At 44.2% G+C, this 23,461-nt stretch overlaps 1 protein-coding gene across 1 annotated transcript in view; it reads left to right on the top strand.

Annotated features, from left to right (window-relative positions):
• TSHR (thyroid stimulating hormone receptor) overlaps window positions 1-23,461 on the top strand; it is a 224,508-nt gene that overhangs the window by 102,607 nt on the left and 98,440 nt on the right. The window contains exon 4 of the mRNA XM_030215109.1: window positions 2,956-3,030. Within this exon, the coding sequence (XP_030070969.1) occupies window positions 2,956-3,030 (75 nt within the window). The remainder of the gene's footprint in view (window positions 1-2,955; window positions 3,031-23,461) is intronic.

Genomic DNA, 23,461 nt, shown 5'->3' with positions numbered 1-23,461 from the left:
CCAGGGGATTACCAAAACTGGTTTAGAGAAGGGGGGAGGGACAGTGTGAGTGAGAGGGTGGTGAACCCAGCCCAAAGGGAGGTATTGGGAGATAAGTAACAAAGGATGTCATATATAGGGTGGAGTCTAAATGTTATAAAAGTTGTAGTATTAGAAAGCACATGATCTTTGGTTGCCTTCATTCCCGCCAGGACCCGTGAGGAGAGCAAGTATCCTGATCAGGCCCAATAATAATCTAAGACTGAACCAAGGAGTAGTTTCTGGTAACAAGAGCAGTGAGGAGAGCTCGGTGGGCAGACATGGTTAACTCCCCCAGGAGCAGAGCAGGAAGAAGACTGTTCAGTGCCAGAGGAAGCAGCTCATGGAAGGGCACCTCTGGAGGTAGAGGACGGACATGGAGGTCCGATCCTGAGTGGATCTGGCAGCTGGTAAAAGCCCAGAGGGACAGCTTGCTGTGGAAGGAGCAGGAAGCCACAGCCTTGGATTGTCCTGCCATAAAGGACACGTTTTGGAAGACAGGATGATAATGTAAATATGTAAATACCATAGGATTTTTCAAGAGATTATCGACTCGATTATTAAGATCGTCACCAATAGCTCGGACTGTTATAAAAGCCTCTACCAATAACGTGAACTGTTTGTTAAAAGGAAAGTATGAAGTTTAGATATCTGCCTGTTGCAGTGTTCCAGTAAAGTTGTTGCATGTAATACAAATCCTGGAGTGGAGAGTTTCTTTGGAGTGCTGTCAGGTTCTCAGGTTCAGAGCCCGTGGGGCTGGGCTCTGGAGCAAACGTCAGCCCTTGGGCTGCTGACGAGGAGCGACAGCAGCAGGCAAAACCCACCAACCAATGCTGGGCAAGCACACCGACACCGGCAGGGACTGTAGGCACCGCCCAGCGAACCGGAACACACGGACTGGAACACTGGACTGGAATTCCCCGGACTGGAGGACACAGGACTGGAACCCCCCAGACTGGAACACTGGACTGGAATTCCCTGGACTGGAGGACACAGGACTGGAACACCGGACTGGAGCACACCGGACTGGTCCACACAGCTTCACCTGCACTTAGCTACTAAGCCCCCCAGGAGTTGAGCTCCTGGGTTCGAGTAGCCGGCAGGACTTACTGGAAACAGAAGTGCTCCTAAACCTAAACTGATCTACGTGCTCCCAAGCCCTAAACCAGCAGGAGTGTTCCTAACAGTAAACTGACAAAAGGACTTCCTAAGCCCTATACTAAACAGGAGCTCCTAAGCCTTGCTCAAGAAAGGGACTTCCTAAGCCCTAAACTAACAGAGCAGGGAACTAAACACAAAGCTAACACAGGTGCTACTAAGCACCAAGCTACAAGCAGAGCTCTACACTAACAAGCTAAACACAAAACTAACAAGCTACCTAAGCACTGCTCTAGCAAGCTAGATACAACTAACAAGGTGCTTCCTAAGCACTACTCTGGCAAGCAACCAGAAGAGCTCCTAGCACTAAAAGGGAAGACAGGGGAACCACAAGGAAAAAGCAGGGAAGCTAACACATAAGCCAAAAGTGATTCTAAATCACCAAACACCAACAGCAAAGACTGCAATGCTCCCAATAGCACAAACCCAGAAGTACTTCTAACAGCAAACTCTGCAGTGTTCCTAACAACACCAAACCCTGAAGTACTTCTATCAACAGAGCTTCCAAAGCTCTACACACAGCAATACTTCCAAACCAAAAGGGAAAAGCAGGAAAGCTAAACACACAGTCACCAGTGCACACTGCACTAACACTAACCTGGCCCTTAGCAAAAGCAAGCAGGGAAACTAGACACAAAGTCAGAAGTGCACACTGCACCACCCTACCTAAAGCAAACACCACTGTTGCAAAGGCCCTGAAGGAAACAACACCACTTCCTTATCAAGGCCCTCCCTGATGATGTCACACTCCCTAGACCCAGGCAACAGCACACTGACCCAGAGAGCACACTGAAACCCATAGAGGCCCAACCCACACCAATGCAACACCGTGAAGCACTTGAAGCCAGTACACCCAATGAGAGTTAGAGCAACTCAGACTACACCCACAGCTGCAGTGAAGTGAGACAATTAGCCCCATGTTGGCAGCAGCCGGCACAGAGAAAGAGAGAGCTAGCTCAAACAGGACAGAAAAACAGAACAGAAGCCAGCTAAAAAGCTGACCCCCAGGCAAAAGGTAAGTTTGAGAGGGGTTCTGACCACGATCATAACAAGTGCGAGTGAAATTAATTTGCTCATAGACTAAAAGAGGGAAGATTTTACTTCAGTTAGACATGTTAGACTGAAGAAAGATTTTCTGAAGAAGTTGGCTTTCAGTTTTCGGAAATTAAGTAGTCATTCTTGCATTTTAGGACTTTTGGTATTGTGTTCCATATCTTGGGACAGATATATGTGAATCTGGTTGAGAATGAAGATTTGTATTTTAGGTCTTAACATCTGGAAAATTGTAGGGTGAAGTAGATTCTTGCGCCTTTGACTGCGTTGTGTATAGGTAGTTCTATTAGGTTTGTCATGCATTCCAGTACAAGGCTGAAAATTATTCTGTATGCCGGAGTGCAAATTTTGAAGGATATGGGTGCCCTTGATGGGCAGCCAGTGTAGTTTTTGGAGCAATGGTCTTGTGCTTTCGAGTCTATTTATTCCAATTATTAGTCTGGCAGCTGTATTTTGTGCTAGGTGGTAACTCGGAATCGGCGCGTGTTAGGAGGGGCCCCTCAGACTCCAGCAGTGTTCCGTGCTTTCAGTCAGAGGCTGAAAATAGCGGGCAGTCTTTGCCGATGAATGTTGCTGCTCACTGCACTCCTGAATTACGATTTGTGCCGCGTCCATTCTGTTCAAACTGGATCCAGTGCCCAGGAAAGCACTCTGTGACAGTCACATGCAGCAGATTGCTTTCTGGGATGACATCTCTAATATTTCATTGTTTCTTTGCTTTCTCAGCTACATATCCATCGATCCAAACCTGCAGAGACTGGAGGCGCACTCCTTCGACAGCTTAAGCAAAGTCACTCACATGTAAGTAATTCCTCTATTTTTGTGATGATGTATCGGTCTCATGTCTGGGGTGGCTCAAGGCAACCTGCTGCCTGAGGTGAGGGATGAAAGGGTGCTCCCCCAGCCCCACCCCACCTCAGAACAGAATGAGCAAAAGGTACAATGTAAAGAGATGTGAAATCATACTGTGTTGTATTTTACCTTCCTTTACTCATTGTATTCTCAGTTGCAGAAAGGGGGATGGGGTGTGAGTGCCTAAAAGCTAGGCATTAAGGATTAGACTACCTGCTTGATGCTGCTTTTAGTTCCTAATTTGTCACCTGCTCGTAACCTTTATCTTGTCTTCCTCTCTTCAGTTGTCCCTTTCCCCTTATGTCCTATCTGTCTGTCCTACCTTATCCCTTATTTGTCCTGTCTGTCTTGATTATCCCTTATTTGTCCTGTCTGTCTGTCTGTCTTGATTCAGATTGTAAGCTCTTTTGAGCATAAGTACATACTGTAAGTACATAAGTAGTGCCATACTGGGAAAGACCAAAGGTCCATCTAGCCCAGCATCCTGTCACCGACAGTGGCCAATCCAGGTCAAGGGCACCTGGCACGCTCCCCAAACGTAAAAACATTCCAGACAAGTTATACCTAAAAATGCGAAATTATTCCAAGTCCATTTAATAGCGGTCTATGGACTTGTCCTTTAGGAATCTATCTAACCCCTTTTTAAACTCCGTCAAGCTAACCGCCCGTACCACGTTCTCCGGCAACGAATTCCAGAGTCTAATTACACGTTGGGTGAAGAAAAAGTTTCTCCGATTCGTTTTAAATTTACCACACTGTAGCTTCAACTCATGCCCTCTAGTCCTAGTATTTTTGGATAGCGTGAACAGTCGCTTCACATCCACCCGATCCATTCCACTCATTATTTTATACACTTCTATCATATCTCCCCTCAGCCGTCTCTTCTCCAAGCTGAAAAGCCCTAGCCTTCTCAGCCTCTCTTCATAGGAAAGTCGTCCCATCCCCACTATCATTTTCGTCGCCCTTCGCTGTACCTTTTCCAATTCTACTATATCTTTTTTGAGATACGGAGACCAGTACTGAACACAATACTCCAGGTGCGGTCGCACCATGGAGCGATACAACGGCATTATAACATCCGCACACCTGGACTCCATACCCTTCCTAATAACACCCAACATTCTATTCGCTTTCCTAGCCGCAGCAGCACACTGAGCAGAAGGTTTCAGCGTATCATCGACGACGACACCCAGATCCCTTTCTTGATCCGTAACTCCTAACGCGGAACCTTGCAAGACGTAGCTATAATTCGGGTTCCTCTTACCCACATGCATCACTTTGCACTTGTCAACATTGAACTTCATCTGCCACTTGCACGCCCATTCTCCCAGTCTCGCAAGGTCCTCCTGTAATCGTTCACATTCCTCCTGCGACTTGACGACCCTGAATAATTTTGTGTCATCGGCGAATTTAATTACCTCACTAGTTATTCCCATCTCTAGGTCATTTATAAATACATTAAAAAGCAACGGACCCAGCACAGACCCCTGCGGGACCCCACTAACTACCCTCCTCCACTGAGAATACTGGCCACGCAATCCTACTCTCTGCTTCCTATCTTTCAACCAGTTCTTAATCCATAATAATACCCTACCTCCGATTCCATGACTCTGCAATTTCTTCAGGAGTCTTTCGTGCGGCACTTTGTCAAACGCCTTCTGAAAATCCAGATATACAATATCAACCGGCTCCCCATTGTCCACATGTTTGCTTACCCCCTCAAAAAAATGCATTAGATTGGTGAGGCAAGACTTCCCTTCACTAAATCCGTGCTGTCTTTCTTCATGTTAAATTGTGAAGCGCTGCGTACGACTGGTAGCGCTATACAAATGATCTATAGTAGTAGTAGATTGGATTGGATTTATTGATTTTTATATACCGCTTTATATCATTGTGTCAGAGTGGTTTACAATTTACAATTCCCATATAATTTATAATTACAACGCAGTATTGCAGATAAACAATTCCTATTAAATAAAAGTTACAACAAATCAAATCAAATATTGTTGAAACATCTAGGTTTTTAAAAGTTTGTGAAAGGCAAACTACGAAGAAACATTTTGAAGTTCCTCAGGCAGGGAGCTGTGAAATGGACTTAGCCCGTCCTAACACGGGACTTTCCTGCATCCTGAACCCATTCCTTATGCATCCATAAAATAGGGCAAATGCAAATCATTAGCAAGGTAGGACTTACCATCTCCTATTTAAGACGCACTAAGGGGTCCTTTTACAAAGCGGCGATAAGCCCAACGCGAGCTTTACCACTTGCTAAAACGGAAGTACTGCTGGGCTGCTGGGCTACTGCAGCTGTCCGGCGGTACGTCCCACCCCCAGCACGCACCATTTCCGGTGCTACAAAAATATTTTTATTTTTGTAGTGCCAGTGTGCACTTGGCGGTAATCGGGCAGTGCCACGCGCTACTACTACTACAAATCATTTCTATAGCGCTACCAGTCTTACGCAGCGCTTCACAATTTAACATGAAGAAAAGACAGTCCCTGCTTAAAAGAGTTTACAATCTAAATCAGGACAGACAGACAGGACTGCCATGTTACTGCACAGGAGCCCTTACCGCTACCTCAATGGGTGGCAGTAAGTGCTCCCCCCTCCCCCGAGATAGGCGCACGGCATGTGCTTCACTTGCCACACGGCCATTTCTTTAAAAAAAAAAAAAAAAAGATCTGTCTTTTACCCGCTGCGGTAAAAGGGGGCTTCGGCGCACATCAAAACCACACGCTGACGCCAGTGTAGGCCCCCTTTTGCTGCAGCTTTGTAAAAGGACCCCTAAGGGTTTCCACGTTAACCCTGCATTACTCAGTGCGTGCTAATATCAGTACACTGTTGAAATAGCATTTACACGCCCATTCTCTGCCCCTAACACGCCCTTCCAAAAATAAGTTGAAATAATAAATACCGTTCGGTTAACGTGTGCAAAAGGGAAAATTACCACAAGATGCTTTAGCGCGTGCTGCTGTTAAGTCTTGTTTTGCTCACATTGGGGTTTAGCACACTTTAGTCCAATGAAAAAGAAAGGGAAATGATATACCGCCTTTCTGAGGTTTTTTGCAACTACATTCAAAGCGGTTGACATATATTCACAGAAACTGAAGCCTGCGCAGCCGCGTTGCTGATCTTCAAGGGCAGGCTTCTACATGGAATGTTGCTAGTGGAATAGCCACATTCCATGTAGAATCTCAAATAGTAGCAACAGAATCTCAATAGTAGCAACATTCCATATAGAATCTCCAATAGTAACAACAGAATCTCAATAGTAGCAACATTCCATATAGAATCTCCAATAGTAACAACAGAATCTCAATAGTAGCAACATTCCATCTAGAATCTCCAATAGTAGCAACATTCCATGTAGAATCTCAAATAGTAGCAACAGAATCTCAATAGTAGCAACATTCCATGTAGAATCTCAAATAGTAGCAACAGAATCTCAATAGTAGCAACATTCCATCTAGAATATCCAATAGTAGCAACAGAATCTCAATAGTAGCAACATTCCATCTAGAATCTCAAATAGTAGCAACAAAATCTCAATAGTAGCAACATTCCATCTAGAATCTCCAATAGTAGCAACATTCCATGTAGAATCTCAAATAGTAGCAAAAGAATCTCAATAGTAGCAACATTTCATATAGAATCTCCAATAGTAACAACAGAATCTCAATAGTAGCAACATTCCATCTAGAATCTCCAGTAGTAGCAACATTCCATATAGAATCTCAAATAGTAGCAACAGAATCTCAATAGTAGCAACATTCCATGTAGAATCTCAAATAGTAGCAACAGAATCTCAGTAGTAGCAACATTCCATGTAGAATCTCAAATAGTAGCAACAGAATCTCAATAGTAGCAACATTCCATCTAGAATCTCAAATAGTAGCAACATTCCATGTAGAATCTCAAATAGTAGCAACAGAATCTCAATAGTAGCAACATTCCATTTAGAATCTCCAACGTAGCAACATTCCATCTAGAATCTCAAATAGGGAAATGAGACTTGATATACTGCCTTTCTGAGGTTTTTGCAACTACATTCAAAGTGTGTTACATATATTCAGGTACTTATTTTGTACCAGAGGCAATGGAGGGTTAAGTGACTTGCCCAGAGTCACAAGGAGCTGCAGTGGGAATCGAACCCAGTTCCCCAGGATCAAAGTCCACTGCACTAACCACTAGACTACTCCTCCACTCATTCCACCAATAAGAGCCAACTTCATCAGTGATGTCACAATGGCTTGATTGCCCAATACACTTCTGATATTGTGATGTCATAAGGGAAAGGGGGAAAGGGAATTGGGACTTGATATACAGCCTTTCTGAGGTTTTTGCAACTACATTCAAAGCGGTTTACATATATTCAGGTACTTATTTTGTACCAGGGGCAATGGAGGGTTAAGTGACTTGCCCAGAGTCGCAAGGAGCTGCAGCGAGAATCGAACTCAGTTCCCCAGGATCAAAGTCCACTGCACTAACCAATAGGCTACTCCTCCACTCCTGAAGAAGCACGTTATAGTTGTACTTTTTAGTCATTATCTTTTATATCTTGCGTTCGAGGACTCAGTAATCACAGCACTTTATTTTATATAGTCACAAGCTCTCCCTAGGCCAACAACACAGCAGTTTTGTACAGAATTGCCTGTACAAAGGGTTGGGGGGCAAGAGGACAGAGATATTTAAAGGTAATGATTTATGTGGGCAAAAGCTAATTTTACCCAAATGTTCTGAATAGAAGCTTCTGGGATTTGTTGCTTTTGTGTGTATTTATTTTTAGGATTTATTTATTGCCTTTTTGAAAGAATTCACTCAAGGTAGTGTACAATAAGAATAAATCAAACATCAGCAGTAGATAATTACAGCAGCAAAATATTCAACTAATAATAATACAAAGTATGGCATTGTATACTACTTACAATGTCAACATAATACTTAATAGAACATTTTAATTGACAATGTAGGGTATAAGCATATATGGAACATATAGATAGGTAAGAGAGTAAAACGCGTTAGAAAATAAGGTGACTAATTCAAAGAAAGTTGCACATGAGGTCAGAGAGATGGTTAAATATTATCTCAGCTAGGGTAGGAGTGGATAAACATGTCCTGCTGCAGTATATGCAGCTTGAGTCACTCCTTGTGTGTGTGAGTGAGACTAACGAGTTAGTTACTTCTTCCATTAAAGGCCTGGTTGAAGAGCCAAGCTTTCACCTGCTTCCTGAAGTAGAGATACTCTTCTGTTAAGTGGAGCCTTTCAGGCAGTGCATTTCAAAGTGTTCAGGCTACTCCGGAGAAGGCTCGTTTGCGGGTATCACATTGTGTAATGTCTATTGGAGAGGGTGTGGTTAGTGAAAGTCCTTGGGGAGGACCTTAGTGTCCTTGTAGGTTTGTGGAGAATCATCCCATTCTTCAGATACTCAGGGCCATTTCCTTTCAGATCAGACATAGAGTTTTAAATTTAGCCCTGTATTGTACTGGTAGCCAATGAAGTTTTTGCAAAAATGGTGTGATGTGGTCATGTCGCTTGCAACCTTCTATGAGTCTTGCTGCTGCATTCTGAATCAACTGGAGCTGGTGCAGGCCCTTTGTAGTCAGACTGTTGTAGAGTGCATTACAGCAATCCAGTCTTCATGTTATCATGGTATGCACAACTGGGATAAGATTTACCTTCTCTATGTAAAGAGAGAGGCAACGTAGCTGTCACAAATAGTAGAAGCAGAGCTTGAAGGTTGCTTGGATTTGGGGAATCAGAGTAAGTGTTAAATCTAACTGTATTCCAAGGTTCCTGACTTGCGATTTGAGGGGTAGTTCGTACTTCCCAAAAGAGATTTTGGTGTCAGGTATGTATCCACTTGTGTTAGGGACCCAGAGAAGCTCGGTTTCACTTGGGTTCAGGCAAAGTTTGTTGTGTTTAGCCCATTCTTGAATTGATGTTAGACAGGTAATCAGTTTATTCAGGGCTATAGGTAAGTCAGGTTCAATGGGTATGAGTAGCTGCATATCATCCGCGTAGATGTAGAATTGTGTGACCGTTGTCCGAATCAGCTCAGCTAGTGGCTTGAGGTACATATCGAACAGAATAGGTGAGAGTATCAATCCTTGTGGTACCCCACAGGTCAATGCCCATGGTGGCGATGAGTTGCTGCCAAACATTATGAATTGTTGCCTGTCAGATAGATAGGATCTGAACCAAGTAAGTATTGTTCCATTGATACCTGTTTCTGCCAGTTTTGCTAGCATAATATCATGATCCAAAGTGTCAAAAGCTGCTGAGAAATCTAGCAGTACTAACACAGAAGCGAATCCCCTGTCTCGATTTCTTTGAAGATCATCTAGTAGGGATACGAGGACCTTTTCTGTTCCATAACCGGATCTGAATCCAGATTGACATATATATAGCCAGTTTCTCTCTTCTAGCCAATCATTGAGTTGATGACACTGTTCTATAAGTTTCCCTAGAAATGGGATGTTGGACACTGGCCGGTAACTTTCAAGTTTGTCCTGGTCAAGGTTGTTTTTCTTAAGCAAAGGGTGAACCACTGTCCTTTTTAATGCTGTTGGTAGTTGTCAATTGAAAAGAGAGGAGTTCACAATTTTTGTGTCGCCTTCTATGAGGCCTATACTTGCCTGCTGCACTATCTTTGATGTGCAGGGGTCAAGGGAGCAGGTAGTTGATTGAAGATCTCTTAGGATTTTGTCAAGGCTCTCCTCTGTCTTTGGGTTAAAAGTGTCCCATCTGTCGCTGTCAGGAGGGGGCAAGTTTGTGCACTCCTGGTTAACTTATTGGAGACTAGGTAGGACTGCTTGAAAATCCTGGTGGAGGAATAACATGTATAGAATGTTTGTACGTTTGGGAAGCTTGCCAGGTGCCCTTGGCCTGGATTGGCCGCTGTCGTGGACAGGATGCTGGGCTCGATGGACCCTTCGTCTTTTCCCAGTATGGCATTACTTATGTACTTATGAAATTCTCAACGGTCAGCTTTTTTTTGTCTCTGATCTTCTTCCAAACTCTGGGAGGTGCCATTTGTTTCAGGTGGTCACTTAGGGAAAATTTAATTAGAAAATAGTCTTCCATGATAGGGGTGTTATTTCAATACTGTTATCCCACAATTCTGGAATGTCAAGCCCTTCATAGAATACCAGGTCTAGTATGTGACTCTTTTCGTGGGTTGGAGAATTGTTCACCTGTGTGAATCCTAGTGCTGTCATTGTGTCCAGAAAAGCAGCTATGGTGGTATCTAGGTTTTCGATGTGTAGATTGAAATCTCCCTAGGTTAATTCAGGGTCACTTGAGTAATCAGGTCTAGGAGTTCTTGCACAGATAAAGTGTTGTTACGAGGTGCTTGGTACACCATGAGCAGCCAGATTGGCTGGGAAATTGAGATTCTGAGCAGTTTGATTGTATCCCGAATCAAGACTGCTACCCCTCCACCCAGTCTTCCTGTTCTTGATTGATGTTGGATGTTGAAACCTGTTGGCCATAGTAGCTAGTGGTAAACCCCTACTTTCAACTTGGTGTCAGCATCTAATCTAATCCATATCTTATATGCCGTCTATCTCAGCAACAGGTTCCAGATGGTTTTACATAAAATAAGCTCAATCAAAATGAGGAATTACATAATTAATAATATAAACTAAAAAATTAACCATCAGATTTATCAAATAAAAAGGATTCCAACCTCGTACACAAGTGCATAGAATTTTGATCTACTCAAAGTACACTTGAACACAACTGCTTGAAAAGTAAACATAGAATCCAGCTGACGCTTAAACCAAATATTTTTATGGACTCTATTTGACATATAAAAGCAGTGAGAAAAGAACTAAATTAATAATACAGAAGTATTACCACATACTCTGAAATACTATGCATGTGACTTTAAAAGTTATCCATACACGAACACAAAGCCAGTAAAGCTTTTTAAAGTAATCAAATACACTTTCCCACTTCCTCAGCCGGAAAATCATCCTTACTGCTGTATTCTGTAATAGTTGCAATTTATAAAGTAATTTATGACTCAATCCAACATACAATGAATTGCAATAATCCAAACTGGACAAAGCCGTCATCTGAACCAAAAGAGCAAAATGAGAGCTATGGAAAAGAGATCTAATTAGCCTCAACTGATGTAAACGATAAAAGACTTCTTCCAAACTCGATTAACCTGAGCTTCAAAAGACAATGAATGGCCAAAATAACACCTAAAACACTGGATTCATTTTCCACGTTCAAAATAATACCATTTAGTGAAGCAAAATACTAATGCCCGCAATGTGGTACTTATCTTGGATGTATTCACTATTGTAGCATTTACACTGTCCGTTGCCACCAGCGTCCAGCGTTCTTTGCGAATTGCAACTCTGTGAATCCCAACAGGCGCCATTTCTGAGAAGTGCCGAAGTAGTGAAGCGGTGGAAGTTTGGCTCGAGTGGAGTATTGCTGGACTCTTGGAGATAGTATCATTCACCTTCATTTTCCCCTGACGCAGCCTAGAAAGGTGAAACGGGGCGTCCCCTGTTGGGATTGACAGAGTTGCAGTTCGCAACAGTGGCGTAGCCAAGGGTGGGCTTGGGTGGTGAGCTCAGGCCCACCAGTAGCAGCACACCTATGATGTGGCCGGCAGAGATTCCCAAGCTGAAAACTCCCAACAACCGTCCCTTCTGCATACCTTATAAATAGCAGATCTTCGCCTGCAGGAAGCAGCAACTGATACATACTGCTTACACCGGCCTCACAGCCTTCCCTGTGACGTATTCCCGCCTATGCGGAAACAGGAAGCTGCATCAGTGGGAAGGATGTGGGGCCTACATGAGTAGTGTGTATTAGTTGCTCCTCACTGAAAATCTGAAATTTAAAAGGTGTGCAGGAGAGGAGGGATATTTGAGAGACCATATGGCATGCAGGCGAGAGGAGAGACCAAATCACCTATGGGATGGGGTGGGGTTCTTCTGCCCACCCATCTTGGGCCCAGGCCCACCCAGAATTGGGTGTCTGGCTACGCCCCTGGTTCGCAAAGAACGCTGGACGCTGGTGGCAACTAACGGTGCGAATGCTACAATAGTGAATACATCCAAGATAAGTACCACATTGTGGGCATTAGTATTTTGCTTCACTGAATGCATTCTGTATCTATAGAAGGTATTTGTCATTTTTCTATGAAAATCTGAGTGGAGTTGTTTTATGACTCATGATTGAACTGAGCCTCCTACAATCTTGAAGGCTTGGTCCTTGCAAATAGGAGTGACTCTGGAATTTACTGAGGTCTTTTGTTTCTCCACTTATTAGATATTGTTGGTTATATGGGCTCTAAATGGCATCCCTAAAGATACAGAATAGAAAAGTAGAATTACCACCATATTGGAGTAGAGGAGTAGCCTAATGCAGTGGTTCCCAAACCTGGTCCATGGAGGTACCCCAGCCAGTCAGATTTTCAGGATTCCCACACTGAATATTCATGAAAGAGATTTGCATGCAGTACCTTCTGCATGCAAATCTATCTCATGAATATTCATTGTGGATATCCTGAAAGTCTGAGTGGCTGGGGTGCCTCCAGGACCAGGTTTGGGAACCACTCGCCTAATGTACAGGGCAACGTAAACTGAGGGCTTTGGTTTTGACCAAAACCACATATGCGGATGCACGAATTTTGGCCAAAACCAAAATTATTGCCCCCCCCCCCCACCCAGTAGAAACTGCATCTCCCTGGGCTGCCCACCCCCTGACCACAAGCTCCGCCCTCCCTGGGCCAACTGTAGAAGCTTTGCTGGTCTAGTGATCCCCAGCCACTCCTGCCCATGATGGCACCCCAGTCAAAATGGCTACCACCTACAGCGGCTCTTTGCGACCGCCTCATGAGACTGTTGTGGAAAGTTGTGGCAGCCATTTTGACTGCGGAGCCGACATAGGCAAGAGTGACTGGGCATTGGCCCCTTTGATTGTGAGCCCACAAGGGACAAAGAAAGTACCTGTATTTAATATGTAAACTGCTTTGATTGTACCATGCGAAAAAAAATACACCTAGGCATATTCTCTAAAGTACACCTACATTTTATAGATTAAGCTTAAATTTCTGCACAGTATATAGAATACACTGAGCAGGGGTGTAGCTACGTGGGGCCACGGGCCCCCGTAGATTTGGCCCTGCCCCCCCCGCCACCAACCCTCCCCCGCCAACGCCGCGTACCTTTGCGGGCGGGGGTCCCCAACCCCTGCCAACCGAAGTCCTCTTCTCCGGCGCAACCGCGTTGCTGATCTGCAAGGGCAGGCTTCTGTTTCTGTGAGTCTGACGTCCTGCACGTCACGTGCAGAACGTCAGACTCACAGAAACAGAAGTCTGCCCTTGCAGATCAGCAACGCGGCCGCAGTACAACGTGCAGGACGTCAGACTCACAGAAACAAAAGCCTGCCCTTGCAGATCAGCAACGTGGCCGCGCCAGAGAAGAGGACCGACTGGCGGGGGTTGGGGACCCCCGCCAGCAAAGGTACCCGACGGCGGCAGTGGCGGGGAGGGTTGGCAGCGGCAGGAAGAGGGGGTCAAAAATGGTGGTTTTTTTTTAAATGGCGGGGGGGGGGTTGATCAGCGGCACCGGGGGGGGGGGGCTAAAATGTGCCCCCTCACCTCGGGCTTTGGACCCCCCTCCCACAGGAGTCTGGCTATGCCCCTGACGCTGAGTGCCTCTCCACGTGACCAAATTTGGTCGCATCCGTTTAAGGCTCCAGAGGTGGATGTGGGAGGTGAACTAGAGCCTTTGGATACTTCTGCCCTAACTCAGATATCTCAGTTTAACAGTTAATTGGCTGTGACTCATCTGATTTACAAGGTATTTTGCATCAAAACTCAATAGACCCCTGACGCTGGCCTTCACGGCCGAAACACGTGTCGGGTTGTTTTTATTGATTTGAATAAAGACCTTGTTCAGGAAGACACCTATTGTGAGAGGCCTTTTATTGGCTCCACTGTTCGTACGTTTGTCTTTGGTTCTCCTGTGGAGAGATCACCTTCTGTGGGGGTTTGCTTAGAAAGAGCATGCACACATCTGAGCCAGGCTCATTACCTCTGCTACCGCGTAGATGTCATGCGCTTCCCATCTGTTCCTGTCTGTACAATTAAACTCGATCTAAATTTGTTTTGAAAGGGCCATGCTTAAATTTCCAGATTTTTAACGCACAGAATGCTGAAGAGTCCTTGTCTGCAGGCTGTTCACAGATTAACGTTGATTGGGTTCAGTCTTCTTGTTTTTACCAGCATCATATACCTTGCCCATTTCTATCATCTGTGTTTTTCAGATTGAAAGGGACGCTCCGGTCTCTTACTATTAATACTGCCTTTCCCAGCTCACAATGGTCTTATTGTCACGTACGCCTCTCATTTTTTCCCTATTCAAAATGGCCTCACCATCTTTGAATAGAGAATTCATTCATGCCATGTATCATTTAGTGGAGATAGTTGCCATTGTACTGATAAGCATTGCAAAGACAGGACCTTAACCATGCGGGCGCATCAGAAGCCCCGTGTGCACCGTGCAGCAGAGGTGAGTCAGAGTAGATATTTTGTTTATTTAGTTATCAAATGTGTATCTTGCTTCATCCACAGTTCTGGGCGGGTTACAAAAGAGTCATACACAAGAATTACAAAAACAAAACAAAACATTACAGACATTAAACATCATAATACAGCTAACACAAATTTTAAATAAAAGCGAACAACAAAGTTAACGTCACGCTGATGACAAGAAACGTACTAATTATTAAATCTCATTACCGTATGTCTCTTCTTAAAAAATCTTTTTATTGAAAACCTTTTTCTTAAATGATCACAGCAAACAGTTTAACAAGGTAACAGAACAGGAGAGCACTCATTGTACATGATATGATAATTCACAGATTGTTTAGTTCAGGGGCGTAGCTACGGGTGGGCCTGGATGGGCCCAGGCCCACCCAGTTTTATCTCAGGCCCATCCTCACCTTCTCCCACCCCCGCCGTAGCGCTGCCTCCTCTCCTGCACTTCGCGGTCTCTGTCTCCCACCCTCGCGGCAGCGCTTTCAATTTGCTATCGGCGCTGCCTGCCTGACAGCTGACAGACGCAGCGCGACGTCCTCCTGTTCCGGGGCCTTCCCTCTGCCACGTTGATTCAACTTCCTGTTTACGCAGGGCGGATTGCACGCGGCGGAGGGAAGGTCCCGGAGCAGGACGTCGTCGCGCCGCGTCTGTCAGCTGTCAGGCAGGCAGCGCTGATAGCAAATTGCAAGAGCTGCCGCGGGGGAGGGAGACGGAGACCATGAAGTGCAGGAGAGGAGGCAGCACTACGGTGGGGGTGGGAGAAGGTGAGTGGAGGCAGTGCCGATAACTTTAAATGTGCTGGACAGATGCGCTCGCGTGTGTGTGTGTGGGAGGGGGGGTTGTAGTGCCCACCCATCCAACCCGTTGGCCCACCCAAAAATTGTCTTCTGGCTACGCCACTGGTTTAGTTAAAATCCAGAGAAATAATAAAGGCGATCAGGGCAGTTGGAGTAACCTGAGCAAGGTATTGATAGCAGCACAATACGATTGCAATGGTGCCCAAGCTTTTAATGAAGATTGAAGAGTATGTTGTTGTCTGAGAGCCAAAGTAGCTTCATACATTCTTATTACACAAAGAGCCCCTTTTACCAGCTGCGGCTAAACAGCGCCTGGGCTAGCTTCAGTGCGTGTTTTTCATGTGCACTGTTGCCCCTTTTACCGCAGCGGGTAAAAGGGAAGTCTGTCTTTCCTGCAGGAAATGGCCATGCGACAAGTAAAACACTTGCCGCGCTGTCATTTGGTGGGGGGGGGGGGGGAGCCCTTACCGCCACCCACTGAGGTGTGACGGTAAGGGTTCCCTTCTAACCCGACAGTAACTGTGCGGCACTGCCCGATTACCGCCGAGTACACTCCGGCGCTATATTTTTGTAGTGCTGGGTATGATTTATTTATTGTACATTTATACCCCACGTTTTTCCCACAGTTTTGCAGGCTCAAAGTTGCTTACAATGCATCAGATGGCACACTAGGGGTGGGAAGTACCGCCAGGCTGCTGCTGTAGCCTGGCGGTACTTACTGTTTAGCGAGCGGTAAGCCTGCGTTGTGCTTACGGCCGCTTACTAAAAGGGGCCGAAAGATCAGTCCGCTACTCCTTAAAGTTCAACTGTGAATTATCTTTCCAGTTGCGTATGATGAGATGTAGAGCAATTGCTAGCATAACGTTAAACAATTTCTTATGATCGTCTTGTATTATAATGTCCGGATTAAAGGAGCATAAAATTATGGCTTTGTAGGAGATATTGAAGTCACTGGGTAGATCAAATATTAAAACTCTGTTATGCATGCCTCTTGAAATAACAATGTCTTAAGTTCCTTCTTGAGCTGAACAACACAAGTGATCCTACGAAAGGATACAGGAAGTTCGTTCCAAACATTAGAGCCCATTCCTCCAAACATAGATCTCCTATTAACCTCCAGTTTAAGAAGATGGAAAGAAGGAACTTCAAGTGAATTCTGAGTACAAGAATGAAGAGTTCGAACAGGCTGATAAAGTCGCAAACCTGAAACAAGAATGGGAGAGATCATTTGATGAAGGGCTTTAAAGACTAAACAAAGTCTCTTAAAGTTTATACACTGCTCAATCGGCTGATGAAAATTTTTAAGAGCTGAAAGCTTTTCGTAATGCCCCAAATTAATCCTGCTTCAAGAGAGAGGATGTTCTATAAGAAAGGGTCAAGATACCAAGCTCTGAGAGGGTAGACTGAGGAGCAACGTCAAGAAATTGTTTTAATGGAAAAAGTGGCAGAAGTGTGAAACGTGATTCTGAACTGGTTGCTGGCAATTAAAACATTCATAGAATCCTTAGTTACCAAAGTGGAAAGAGCAGAACCTGGTGCATATGTTTAAGCGCTTCCTCTGATTCAACATATGGAAAAGAAGTTAAATATAAAATTGTAGACGTGATACCAGGTATCCATATGACCAGGTTTGTCTGTCAAGTTGTGAAGGCAGGATTGGCCAACAGCTGGGTCAGTCTGGCAGGCTATATTTTAATTAATTCATTCGTTTATTTTTATTTATACAATTTTATATCCCACAATTATATGAAAACAAGTTTCGGTTCAATGTGGTTTACAATTAACAAGAGGGATTACAATGTGATATTTGATTGCATGTGTTGAGGAACAATTAGTGACTTATGTGGTTAATCATAACCCTTCTGAAATGCAGTGGCGTTCCTGGGGGGGGCGGTGGGGGCGGTTCACCCCGGGTACACGCCGCTGGGGGGCGTGCCGCACGCGCCTGTCCTTCCTTCGTTCCATGCTCCCTCTGCCCTGGGGCAGAGGGAGCATGGAACGAAGGACGGACAGGCGCGCGCGGCACCCCCCCAGCGGCGTGCACCCGGGGGGGTTCTTTCGCGAGGGGTGTCCTTTCTCCGGGGGAGGGGTCGCTCTGCATCCGGGGGGCGGGGCGCATCGGCGAGCCGCCCCAGGTGTCAGCCCCCCTAGGAACGCCACTGCTGAAATGGATACGTTTTTAGTTGTTTTCTGAACTGGAGATAGTTGCTAATGCTTCTTATGGCCTTGGGGGTTGAGTTCCATCATTTGGAACCCAGGTAGCTAATCCAGCTATGTAGACGGATTTGTAGGTGATATTGCTGCATTTGGGTAGGTGAAGTAAGAAGTAGCTCCTGGTTCCTGGGTTTTCATTTCTTGTATCAATCATAGCATGTAGTCAGGGGACATGCCGAACAGTATTTTGAAGATCAGAATGCTGGTTTTGAAGACCAGTCTAGCCTTACTTGGCAGCCAGTGTAACATTACGAGCAGTGGAGTTACTCTCGTATTTTGACTTTTTGAATATTAGTCTTGCTGCCATGTTTTGGACGGTCTATAGTGGTTTTTAACATGCTTTCTTTGCATCCTACACATGCTGCGTTCTAGTTGAGGTAATATCAGAGATTGTACTATAAGATGGAATACTTGCCAGGGACAGCAGTCTCTAATCCTTCTCAGTTTCCATAACATTTTGAAACTCTTTGTCAGTGTTGTACATATTTATGGCCAAATACAACTCCACTATAATCAATATTTGTACTTCCACAGTGTTTCACAGTGGAAGTACAAATATTGATTACTAGTAAAAAAGCCCCGTTTCTGATGCAAATGAAACGGGGGCTAGCAATGTTTTCTTCTGTGTGCATGTGGGAATGTGTGTGTCTCTGCCCTCTGGCCTCTCTCCCCTCCCCCCTCTGAGTCCTTCACTGTTACAGAGCCAGTGATTTGATTTCGTGCTCTGCTGTTTTCCTTCACTGACTGTGTTACAGAGAGGGCGGGGCAGACACTCATAGGGAAACCGGATATCTCGCCCCCTTCACACTTCCGGCTGGAGGCTTCATAGAACGTTGGTGTTGCTTTTTATATAGAGAGATAGTGGAGTTGTTTTTGGCAATATGATGTTGCGCAGTACCTATGCCTTATAGTCAGTTTATTCTGGCTGGCTGGGTGGCGATTACTGAAGCCTTTTTTTCTCCACTTTCAAGAAAGTAATTTAGACACTGCTATTGCAGAGTTGAAGCAGACCTTGGGGTCATCTTTGACTCTTCTATCTCCTTCTCTGCTCATATCCAGCAGATCGCCAAGACCTGTCGTTTCTTTCTTTACAACATCTGTAAAATCCGCCTCTTTCTTTCCAAGCACTCTACCAAAACCCTCATCCACACCCTTGTCACCTCTCGTTTAGACTACTGCAATCTGCTTCTTGCTGGCCTCCCACTTAGTCACCTCTCCCCTCTCCAATCAGTTCAAAACTCTGCTGCCCTTCTCGTCTTCCACCAGGGTCGCTTTACTCATACTACCCCTCTCCTCAAGTCGCTTCACTGGCTCCCTATCCGTTTTCGCATCCTGTTCAAACTTCTTCTACTAACCTATAAATGTACTCACTCTGCTGCTCCCCAGTATCTCTCCACACTCATCCTTCCCTATACCCCTTCCCGTGCACTCCGGTCCATGGATAAATCCTTCTTATCTGTTCCCTTCTCCACTACTGCCAACTCCAGACTTCGCACCTTCTGTCTCGCTGCACCCTACGCCTGGAATAAACTTCCTGAGCCCCTACGTCTTGCCCCATCCTTGGCCACCTTTAAATCTAGACTGAATTTAACATTGCTTTTGACTCGTAACCACTTGTAACCACTCACCTCCACCTACCCTCCTCTCCTCCTTCCTGTACACATTAATTGATTTGATTTGCTTACTTTATTTTTTGTCTATTAGATTGTAAGCTCTTTGAGCAGGGACTTTCTTCTATGTTTGTGCAGCGCTGCGTACGCCTTGTAGCGCTATAGAAATGCTAAATAGTAGTAGTAGTAGTTCTGTCATGTAACCTAGGACTACGCCGTAGATAATTTTGTGGACCAAGGTGCAGATTTTGAAGATGATCCGTTCTTTGATTGGGAGCCAGTGCAGCTTTTCTCAGAGGGGTTTAGCACTTTCGAAGCATTTTACAAAATATCAGTCTGGCAGCTGTATTTTGGGCGGTCTGGAGTTTTTTTGCGAGTTGTTCTTTACATCCCGCATAGACTCCATTGCAATAATCTGCATGGCTTAGGACCATTGATTGTATTAGGTTTTGAAAAATGTCCCTCGAGAAGAAAGGTTTTATTCGTTTAATTTTCCACATTGAATAGAACATTTTCTTTATTATGGAGTTTACTTGGCTCTCAAGGGTAAGATTGCGGTCAATTGTGACGCCGAGTATTTGTAGGCTGTCTGAGGTAGGGAGGGTATGTCCTGGGGTGTTTATGGTTGTGGCAGTGGCGTACCAAGGGGGGGAGAGGTGGGGGCGGTCCGCCCCGGGTGCACACCGCTGGGGGGTGCTGCGGCGCGCGCCTGCTCTGAGTTCGCTGACTTTGCGCGTTCACTGCAGCTCCCTCTGCCCTGGAACAGGTTACTTCCTGTTCCGGGTCAGAGGGAGCTGCAGCGAACGCGCAAAGTCAGGGAACTCTGAGCAGGCGCGCGCTGCGGCACCCCCCCCCCAGCGGCGTGCACCTAGGGGGGGTCCGCGCTGCATCGGGGGGGGGTGCCGCCCCCCTAGGAACGCCACTGGGTTGTGGGTTTGTACTTGTTATGTTGAGATGAGAGGATGAGGCAGTGTGTTTTTTCAGTGTTCAGTTTTAGTTGGAATGAATTTGCCCAGGAGGCCATGATGTTCAGGCCGTCATTGATTCTGTTGGTTATTTCTGTTAAGTCATGTCTGAAGGGAATGTAGATTGTAACATCATCTGCATAGATGAACGGGTTGAGGCCTCGGTTGGATAGGGACTTTGCCAGTGGGGTCATCATCATGTTGAAGAGTATTGGTGATAATGGTGATCCTTGAGGTACACCACTGGTAGCTATCCATGGTGGTGATATGTTTGAGTTTGATTTTACTTGGTAAGTTCTGGTGGTTAGAAAACCCTTGATCCAATTAAGTACATTTTGTTTAAACCTCCTCGTTTAAACTTTTTACTGAGTATCTTCACCAAAAAGAATAAAGAATAAAATAAAGAAATGAAAGCCAAAAAATCTGTATAATTTTTCTTTTTATTCAACTGCCATTTGGATGACAGAGCTATGCAAGAATATTACATAGGAAGCAAGTATAGGAACAATCTCATCAAATACAGAGATGAAGTTGCCTGTTAAGAAGTTGCTTGCTAATACAATTGTCTCCTTTCTTATATGTACATAATTCTGGCATCATCACACATTCCTTGCATTTTATTTAGCTCGTTACTAGTTTATCTCAAACCTTCTGGCGTCTAACTTTCTCTCCCCTTTTTTTCCCTTCTGCAGTACTATCAGACACCTGTTTCACATGTCTTGCCAACCTCTGTTCTTACTTTCATCTCATGGTCATGCTGTAGACATCCTGTTACTCTACTCCCTTCTTTCTCAGGACTCTCAGCACATTCTTAATAAAGGTTATTATAATGTCAGATTTTCAGTGTCAGCTATTCCAGCTGCACTTCTGGAGTCCATTTTATATTTGTGACTCCATTTTGTCAGTTTTAATATATACAATCCTCCCTTGAACGCTGTATGCAGCGTTCACATATTTAGGCAAACACTATAGTATGTCTAGCATGTTTGAGCTCTATGGGGATATAGTATTTCTCATTACTCCCTTTCTAGAGGCCGTCATAGCTAGCATACAGTTTCTGTCAAGTGTTATTCATGGTTAATCTTTGAATAGATTTTATTACATGCCATTCTTTCCTTTGTCTGTCCATGTCCTGGATATATGTTAACATGTTCCCTATGTGTTATCATAGTAGTATTTGTTATCTTTGTCATCATGTTCCCACATAGTTTCATACAGCATGGGATAAGACAAAGCAACAACAGTATTACAACTATGAAGACCATTGCAACTGAAACAAGACCCTTTAACCATGGGCTCAGGGATCCAAACCATCCAGTTATTGAATCCCACCAAGATGTGTCTAAAATTCCCCTATAATCACTCACTTCAATTCTTGCCAGTGAAAGGATGCGCTGCATTGCATTTTTAACAATTATTGATTTATTTCTAATAACTGAACAACAGGAGGTATCATTCACTATGCCGCACACTCCTCCAGATTGGGCTAACATAAAATCAACCGCTATGCGGGTGTGCATTGCATATCTCGCTGTATCATCAATTTCCTCTTGAAGTGCTGTTATAGCTATATCTAGTTCATGTGTTACAACATGCAATAGTGATTGTAAGCGTCTGATTGACATACCCATTTCAGCTGCAATGGCAGATCCTGCAAATGGAATCCATCCAGTGGCTGACAAGGCATCTAAACGTTTCTTAGTCATAGGATAAGTACTGTTAATATAATCCAATGCTAATTGTAAAGCTTGATCATCTCCTGTTAAAGCACTAAAGGAGGTACTGGAAACATCTCTTTTACTTCGTTTCTGACTATTAGAACCATGTGATGTGCCATCTAATGGAATGATCAAATCAAATAAATTTAGTTGAACAAGAGTGCAGAACTTATAACATGATGGAAGATAGGTGTACAGGATATTATCACATAACAGATAATCCCCTAACAGTAAAGACTGTAGAGAAGTTAGGTTATGATATAAAGCATATGTTTGAGAAAAAGGAAAAATAGGGTTATTCGGTGCCTTAAGTGAAGAACACGCAGTAGGCATAGCAGTAATGGCTTGTATAGAAGAGGCATTAAATTGACATAATGAAAAGAAGAAAGTCAAATTTGTAAGAGTAAGATTAGTAGAGGTCACATAAGAGGTTGTCAGTGTCCGGTTACAGAACATTTTGTTAGCACAAGCTATAGATGTTGCAGTCTGATTTATAACATAGGATCCCTGTAACACAGTCCAATTTCGGGATTGTATGTCATAAGTATAATTACATAAAACATTAGGCATCTTACCCTGAAGTGAACTAGAGTTTATCAGACACCAATAGTTTAGTGCAGGAATAGTATGAGCAAACAAAGAAGGCAGGCGTTGAGCAGTAACATTGGTCCAATATTGTCTGTGTTCATGTCCCATTACTGAAACAGTTATGAATACCTTGTAACTTAATCATAGAGTAAGGGTGAATGTGTGCTGGAATGGTAATTACAGAAGTGACAAGTGGAGTGCAAACAATACAGTTAGTTAGATTAAGAGTCTTTGAGGCATGTTGAATTCTCTCAACATATGTATTGAGTCCATAAGTAAGTCCTACCAGCAAATAGATTACAAAAGCCTTCATAATCCTTTTTCACTGGTAATGTTGTTAATCAATGTTCTCTGCTCTCTGGAGGTGCAATAGTGGTTTCTATTTCCTCAGGTAGTCCTGGATCATGAACCTTACGTATATCAGATAAATGTACCCAAGTGATGTGGTCTGACAATCTTGCTGTTGTGTGAGTTAGCTCTTTTATTTCAAATGGTCCCACGTAAATTGGGTCCTTCCAGGTCTTGTGTGTGAAATTCTTTCAAAGTACCTTCTGACCTATTTCAAAATGAGAACAAAAAGTCATATTAGGCACTTCTTTTGATTTGGCTATTGCCATATCTCTTGTCAAATTAATGATTGGATTAACTTGTTTCCAATAAGCTGTCACTCCTTCATTAGTCATTTCTATTGGATTCACAGGGATCCCTCTTGGATCTCTTCCTGTATGCAATTGAAATGGTGAAATCTGCAATTTTGTACTAGGATGGGATCTTAATTGAAATATTGCCAATGGTAACACATCCATCCATGTATATTTCTTTTCCTTTCCTGCTAGTGCTTGCAAGAGCACACGTAATCTAGTCTTTAAAAGACCATTGTATCGTTCTACTAGGCCATTGGAAGTGGGCCTATACAC

Source organism: Microcaecilia unicolor, chromosome 9 (genome assembly GCF_901765095.1).
Source record: "Microcaecilia unicolor chromosome 9, aMicUni1.1, whole genome shotgun sequence".
NCBI lineage: Eukaryota > Metazoa > Chordata > Amphibia > Gymnophiona > Siphonopidae > Microcaecilia > Microcaecilia unicolor.
This window is presented reverse-complemented; position numbering and strand designations above follow the sequence as displayed.